Source organism: Anopheles darlingi, chromosome 3 (assembly GCF_943734745.1).
Source record: "Anopheles darlingi chromosome 3, idAnoDarlMG_H_01, whole genome shotgun sequence".
Lineage (NCBI taxonomy): Eukaryota > Metazoa > Arthropoda > Insecta > Diptera > Culicidae > Anopheles > Anopheles darlingi.
This window is the reverse complement of record NC_064875.1, coordinates 34,400,366-34,408,438: the sequence shown is the minus strand read 5'-3', so window position 1 is coordinate 34,408,438 and position 8,073 is coordinate 34,400,366. Positions and strand designations below refer to the sequence as shown.

General features: G+C 46.4%; 1 protein-coding gene across 1 annotated transcript; it reads right to left on the bottom strand.

The window, feature by feature from the left end:
• Positions 1–477: 477 nt before the first annotated feature.
• LOC125955757 (uncharacterized) lies at positions 478–5,150 on the bottom strand. The gene is made up of 2 exons (XM_049686902.1): positions 4,913–5,150; positions 478–4,839 (listed from the first exon to the last, which is right to left on the bottom strand). The coding sequence occupies exons 1-2, from the start codon at positions 4,925–4,927 to the stop codon at positions 1,855–1,857; spliced, it is 3,000 nt and encodes a 999-aa protein (XP_049542859.1). The 5' UTR covers positions 4,928–5,150; the 3' UTR covers positions 478–1,854.
• Between the last annotated feature and the right edge of the window lie 2,923 nt (positions 5,151–8,073).

Sequence of the window (8,073 nt, the reverse complement as noted above, 5' to 3'; positions counted from 1 at the left end):
GACACAAAAGGCTACCGTGAGTCCTACATGGTTCTGTATACCGTGACGAAGAAGATGGAAATGCTCACTCGCTGGTGAAGGTGCTGGAACCATGGTTGATTGAATTGAACGGTTCACTAATACCCCTCGTCGACTTGCGTGAATTGTTAGCAGCCAGATGATATCTGGTTCTTTTTTAATTAATTTTTCTTTCAACATTGGAAATGGCTGTTTCTTTCCGTCAGTGTCAGTATCGGTTCCGATAGAACAATGCCCCGTTCGTACCTCATAAGACTGCAGTGAGCATCATGCACAATAACGGTGCTGGAACTCAGTGAAATTGCTTTCGTTGTTTCAAACACGCAACAAAGAATAAAACCAATCTAACCGATTTTATCTAAATTCAATTATATTTTCAAAAATTTACTTGAATAGAAATTCGTTACAAGCCGTTATTCTACCGTTGCCCATATGCCATATGCGTTGCCCATATGTAGAGCGTATTGGAAAAAATAGATTAATGGGCAAAAGTGATGTTAGGTGAACATTTGATTGAAAAATTGTACTTGTTTGTACATGCTACATATTTGATAATATATAAAATCTTTTTGATCTATTACATTTTTAATGCATACCAAGCCATTTTAAGTATACTATACCGAACACAAACGAAGATGAAGTAGACGTAACACAACCTGGAGCTTTTCGTAAATGAGCGATGATAATGTTTTGAATATCATAGAAATAGTGTAAAATTTCAATAGTAATAAACTGCAATAAATTGAACAGGATTTGATGCAGTTATTGTATTAAAAAGATGCAGTTAATTTAGAGCATCATTTGAAGCCAACAGAAAAAGACAAGAACATTATCACAATTGTATATCATCGAACCATTGGGCAAGCTGATGAATGAATCGTGATATCATGTTAACCAGCGGCAGGTCGTAGTTGCGGATTATATTACGTTTCGTGTAATACATAATACATTAGAGTATTGCAACTTTGGCTGCGTGCATCGATGGTTCGGGATTCCTTCGTGCCTCAAATGACATAAGCAGATTGCTTTACAAACAGTAACAATACAACACACAGCAATCTCGATTGTTCCAGTAAACACATTATCACATTTCTATACATTTGTACAATACTACCACGAACGAGAAGTAATCGGGTGTATGAAAAGAAGCATAAACATAAGTCACACTTATAGCAATTCTTTTCGCAAAGTTTGATGCTGCAGCTTTTGTGGAGTTTTGCGTGAAGTCTGTTTGTTCTCTTTGATTGCATTAAAAATGGCCATTCCGTGCTATGATGGCTGTTTCCGATCCAACGGATGGCAACGGAAGCTGCCGTTGCCGATCTGCACGATTCGCATGAATCTTAGAATACGCCCCAAGGCTTAGCCCTCCCGGGATGGACATAATTTATCGGCCAGTGTGTACCTTAGCTATCCCTGCAGCACGTGGTCCTTCCCCCTCCCAGAACGCACACAGGTCCGCCCGTAGCGCACCGCAACGATGCCGTTAATGGGCGAAACAACAACTGCATCTGCACCAAACGCCCGATGCGCCCGATGATATCCTGACAACGCTGGTAATTCCAGCCGTTTAGGGAACCCATTCTTACCCGTTCTTCCTCCGGACCGGATGTGCTCACTAATTGCTAGGACACGTAGAGCGATGTAATTAGAAAATTCCTCTCGAAATGATTGATGTCGCAATTAAGCCGGACATGAAAGTTTCTTTGTAGTATTTATCGATCTCACTCTCTCTCGCTCAACGAGAGAAGGTACAATTGATGACAAACGCGTTCTCGGGAGGCGTCACGTGGTATGCCTGGCCCCGAAGCAGGGTGAGGCACACAATTTATGTACTCATTTGTCGTCGATTTGATTAACGGCCACTGGATCCGATGATGAGGCTTTCGTGCCCTTGGTGAAGCGCCTGAATCGGTCTCGGTATTGTGCATTTTTAGGCTTGCTTAGATGATGGCACAAGAAAAGATACAAAAAGCGATTTCTCGGATCCATCAGCAGCGTCCACAAGCGGTCGTCTTCGAACTGGACCAGTTTACCGATCATCAATGCTTCGGCGGCAAAGTAGTACTGGAAAATGCGATGCTCAAACCGTACCTTATCGTCCTGCAAAATGATCATCCCAATGTCGAGCAGATAGGCAAACTTGGGCATGTTGACCGGTTTCGCTGGGTAGAACGTTAGCTGTGTGGCCAGCGCACGGTGACTGTCGTGGGCCGCTTGCTTCAGCGTTTCCGCCGCCATCCGCTGCTGCCCGATACCCGTAATCTGTATAGCCCGTTGGTTCGATTCGTAGTACTGCTTCTCCAGATACAGCTCCAGCAGACCGCCGAAGCAATTGAACGCCTCTCGTTGCTGCTGATAAATTTCGGCAAGCAACTCCAACTGAAACGGGCTACCCGCAACCCAGTCACCGTACGACTCAGTGAGAAATTGTAGTAGGCGATGCGCTTCGCTTTGGTCATCGAAACTCCACCAGTGAGTGAGAAACTCGGTGCACTGTTGTTGGTCGAACGGTTGAAAGGAAACCACCTTCGCCTGAGGGAACGCATCCGTGAGGTACTGCATCTCGTGGGGCCGGGTCGAGATGAGCAGCGTACGGACACGGAACGGATGTTGCAGAAACAATCGGCACGCCTGCACAACTGACACTTTATAGCGCCAAATCACACTGTCATACCCATCGACCAGCACTATCAGTTTACCGGTGTTAAGCACGGCATTCCGGTACAACACCTGACCGAACCGGGTGCTCTCGGCGAAGAAGCAGTTCGTTGCGTGCCGTATCGCGTCTTCCACGCTGAGTGTGGCCGCGTTCAACCTGGTGATCTGTTCGAGTGTTTCCGTGTAAAACTTGAGATGCATCAAACAGATCACATGATCGGGCAGTGCGCTCGACAGTCTTTCGAGGAAGCACTGCAGAAACGATGTTTTGCCCATACCGGGGGCATCGGAGAGTAGCACCACACGGTTCGTCTGCACCAGCTGATCGAACTCTGGTTCCTGCATAAGGATCGGACCGGAGCGTAATGTTCTCGCGAAGTACTTGCCCTTCAGCTGCCGCTGATACTTGAAGCTGTACGAAACCGGATCGAGCTGATTCGTCAACAACAATGAGATAAACTCCATATCGAGCAAGGTGATCGCCGTCTCCTCCGACAGTACATCGATCAGTCGCACGCTGCGTGATTGGAGCGTAATTTTGTTCTCCATTAGCATGCGCCGTGAGTGTGGTGCCATATCGTTCAGCTCGAACCGATCGTACCAAACCAGCCTAATATCCTCTAGCCAACTTTCACCGACCGCATTAATGATGTAGATCGTCTTCGCTTTCGTGATTCCACGGAACTTATAACGCACATTCTTCGTCACTGACTGGCAACACTTTTCGCCCAGTACGATCACAATCACACGGTTGCTGGAGAGATGCCGCACAAACGGTATGCAACTCTCCAGATCGCCAATATCACGGAAACCGAACGCATCGAATAGAACGAACTGTGTCCGTAGCGTCTCAAACGCTTGCACCGCTCTTGCCGCACTCACTTCTGCCTTATAGGCAGCCACCAGCAGCATAATGTCATGGTTGGGTGACTGGAAGAACTGTTGCAGTGGCAACACTAGCGAGTTGTTGTCGAATATGTAACCGGCCGCGGGATTAGTCTTTAGGTATTCCTCCGACTTTAGCAGCCACTTTTTGCCCGTTATACGAGCCCGGGATTCCTCGCAGATCCGTCGCCAATCGTCGGCATTCAGATAGACACCCTCACTATCCCTTATCCACCGATCGACCTGATCGAACACCACGCGCATACACTCATCGACGTACTCCTTCAGACCGAACACCTCCACCTTGGTGATGGCTTCGAGCTCGATAAAATTGGGCTGATCAGCGGCCAGGATGAGATGCTGAAAGAACTCGATCACCTCCGACCGCTTCACACGATACTCCGCCCAATCTCTGATCGCCTTTTGCTGGTTCAGCTGCTTACAGAGAAACCCGGGCTCGAACATCAGCTTCAGCCTTCCGGTGAGAATGATCTGGTTCAGTTCGATGATCGAGAACTCGTCCAGCTTCATCATCGAACGCAACGTACGCTCGAGCAGGAAGCGAAATTTGTGCACACACGGTGATAGGTTCGGTGTCCCGGTTAGGAAATCCGTTTGAAACAGTTGACGCTCCAGATCGAACACGTCTCGTACGAGGAGTGCATGGAATTCGTGGAACACTCCGTTGGGATTGATAGAGATCTTTTTCCGCTGTACCAACTGCTCGGCCAGCTTACGGGCTACCTCACAGATTGGAGATATCCGGTCGATCAGCTGCTCGACAAACTCACCGCTGGCCGCATTAAAGCGATAGAGTGTCGGTTGTTTGCCACTGCACCGTACGTTCAGCGTATCCAGAAATGTGTCATTGTCGCTTGGTACCGGTTCGATGACTTTCATCAAATGCTCATCAACGTTCAGGTTAGTGTAGATTACAATATACTTCAGATGGCCCTGTCGGTAGCAGTCCTCCTGCTTCAGGCTGAGAAACGAATCAAAGTACTTCGGGAGACTGTACTCGGTCGTGTTCTTCAGCAGATCGTCCAGTATGATGCGCTTCGTTTCATCCTGTTTGTGTTTGGCCTGCACCAAACAGTAGTGCCCCTCGTCCACCAGATGCATAACAATGTCATCAAACTTTCCGGCCGTCGCCACTTCAACGCCAATCTCGAACCGCTTGCCGGTCGCTGCCAAGCGGGAAAAGTACAGCGTCGAAAGTCGCAACTGGTTCAGGTAGCCTTCCGTACCGGAACCGGGATTTTTTTTGTATGATCTCTAAAAACACAACACAAACATAGGCTCAAAACTCACACTGTGTGTGACTCGCTCACACTCACCACTCACTTACCCGGGCCGCTGCCATTACGTTGCCGTAGTTACTCGTAGTCACTGCGCTGACGTAAAGTAGTGGATGGATAGAGGACCGGTCCCGGACCGGTCATCAATCCCTCACGCAAACCCCATAGTTGGTACAAAAACTGTGTAATACATCGGCACGGCTCGGACTTGGGCCTTGATAGGACCAACAATTTCCAGCAACGAAATTCACGTTTTGCCACGGTATTGAATGTTTTATGATGGCCTTGTGACTCCGGCCAGTGCGAAAATAAGACTAAGTACATCGCAAACGTCGCAGTTATCAGCGAATGCTAGCCATCGTTTCTTATCATTCCCATTCTCTTCTTTCGTCGAATTCGACTGATAACGGTGGTGTATCGATAAGCTGACGTGCGTGTGAAGGAAGCTACGTAGCTGAACGAAGCGCTCAGCTCCTTTCACGAACCCATTCGTCGGCGGCAATGCCCATAGTACGCGGCGCTATCGCATTGTAGAAAACAATGTTACAATCATCACTCGATTAAAACACTATCGTCTACCGCATTTACTACGCCAGACGCGATGAATAATGTGGGTGCTACGTGTGATAGGAGTGTGTGTTTTGAGTCTTTTCAGTTTAAATCGTACCCTTCGTCACATAATACGCACAAGATGGGGTGTCTTAAAAGGCAGATGACGGTTATTTTTGCACGTAAATTGAAAGTAACTTGATCACCGGAAAGGACACTGGCTTCATTGTTCTGCGCAACCATTGCAGAGAGAGACTGCACATCCCATGAAGCAGAAGTTAAGGGACTGATTACAATGCAGAGTGTGTTGAAGTGAAGGAATGATCATTTTTATTTATGTTATATTGTCATTGCACCTTTGTATCTCAACATTTAACGTCGAATAGTGTCCATCACGAACAGCGATCGAAAAATCGCCTTCACTTACTGTGCCTTTATAATAATGTTCCATACGAGGTGATGTTATTGAGTTTGTGTTTTGAATTTACGGCAAAAAAAAAACAAATAGGATCTAAAACCCATTAAGATTATCCCTTATACTTGTGGCTAGATACTAGACCGTTCGGCTTGTTGCTATCTTAAGACGTTTTCTGGTCGTTGTGCTGTTTCAACCAACCGGTTGGATGTTATTGAAACGCACGATGATAGATTATTAAATGTTTTATGACTCTGGCCTCAGCGCTTTCAATGACTCCCCAAGGAACCAGGTCAGCCATGCTTCGTGCTCGCACTCGCCTTTCAAGTAGAACTCTTAGCTTCGGTCTCTTACGCAGTGGTGCTACCTTCTTCAAAAAGACATCAGGCCGGAGTCCGAGCTATTCCGGATAAGGCTGCCATTTGGATGAGGCATCTAATTGATTTTATAAGTTTGATAACAGGAAATTGGTTGGAATAACAAGGCCTCGGATCTGAAGGAAACGTACGACCCTACGACCGTCCCTGCGACTACAGGATGCTTGGGTAGACGTCTTGGAATAGGGGAAGAGTAGAACCAATGATAATTATCATATGTCTATTTCTCTTCCTTTTCCCTTTTCGGCTTAGAATATTAACTACAAACTCTGGTCTCAGCTGCAGTGCAGAAAATGATTTATGAGATGTGGCGGTACAATGTGTACTTTTCCAATTTATGTGTGATTTGCGCATAGTTTGGAAGGACTGCGGGTTTGGCCGTGACCGAAGATCCGGCTGATTACACAGCGCGCCAGCCCAGCCTTAGGGTCGTCGTGTGTTTGAACGTGTCGATCTCATTTTATAGCCGCCGAGCATTTATTTCCTTTGATATACACCATAAAATCGCTACAATATTTATGGTATCTGCAATTTCATTTTCTTACAAAATACCGCACATTTATTATGCTGCTTTATTCGAAAGAAAACAGGAAACTGGAAACCGCATTGACCAGCTGCAGGGAAAGGGTTGGGATGTCAGGCCCGCTGCTGCCTCCCGCTGTTGCTGTTGCTGCTGCTGCTGCTGCAGAGAAGCATTTTTCGCCCGGAAGTACGCTAGAGACACATGAATTTCAATCCAACCAGCTGAAGCCGATCCGAGATGCCGTGGGCAAGATGGTGAGAAGAAACCGGAATACATCTTACGCCGTAAAGCAGCGGACGGATTTAGCGGTGATGCTCGAAACGTTCTCGTATCTAACGTACCGCAAGGCAACATAAAACACTGGCGCTCTTAATGCATTTTTAGGATTTTCGATCATTTATTTATGAACTGCACGAACAGAGGGCGCGTTCGGGGTAACATGTCTACAAAATCGTGCTGACCAATTGCAAAATACAACCAAATGCTGGCCTTCTTCATTCGGGGAATGTGAAAACGGTGGGAGCACCTTGGGCGACCCTTGGTCTTCATCTTGTCATCTCGACTCTCCATAGGACAAAAAGGACATAGAGTAAGCAAAGCGCCGGGAAATTTATTAAGATCAAATATTTCCATCAAGCGGAAGGATTCTCGTAGCGTAGCAGATTTTCATAATTTCCTCGTTAAACGAATCAAGGTGCTGACGTCGGCAGCGTTTCTTGTGTGACGGTCAGGGGCCACGAGTTATAAAATGTGAATTTATTAGATGGTATTGTAAATTTTACTAGCAAAACGATAGTAGTGCAGCTGGCATCTCTATTTTGTAATACTGAATTCTGTGTTAACATTGAAAGGAACTATAGCCTCTAAAAGAGAACTAATAAGAAAACATAGTTAAGTAGTAGCTATGCTGCATTAGTAGTGCTAAAGTAAGCATGAAACCATGAGTCCTGGCCATAGCTGTGAATGGCCATAAAATAACCTCTGGAATGCTCTGCTTACGTAAACAGTAGCTTATAATGGGTGTGTGAGTTTCCTTGTAGAATAATGAATGTACCAATGGACTACGAACCCGGGGGTGAGGTGGTCCACTATCCCACCACACACTCCAATGTGCTCGAGGTGGGTTATAGTGTTACGGAGTCAAACAGGAACCGGAATGGCGACCCCTCTACGACAGACGACAGAAACATCGTCTTAAGAATACCGCTGGTCCGTTTTAGTGTGCACCGTAGTTAAATATTTAGTGAGAAATTTCTTCATAATTAATGCATAAACTAACAAAAACGGCCCCGGGAGGGGCCCCAAAGTGCAAAGCCAGAACTATTGGTTCGGACCATCTCGGACCAG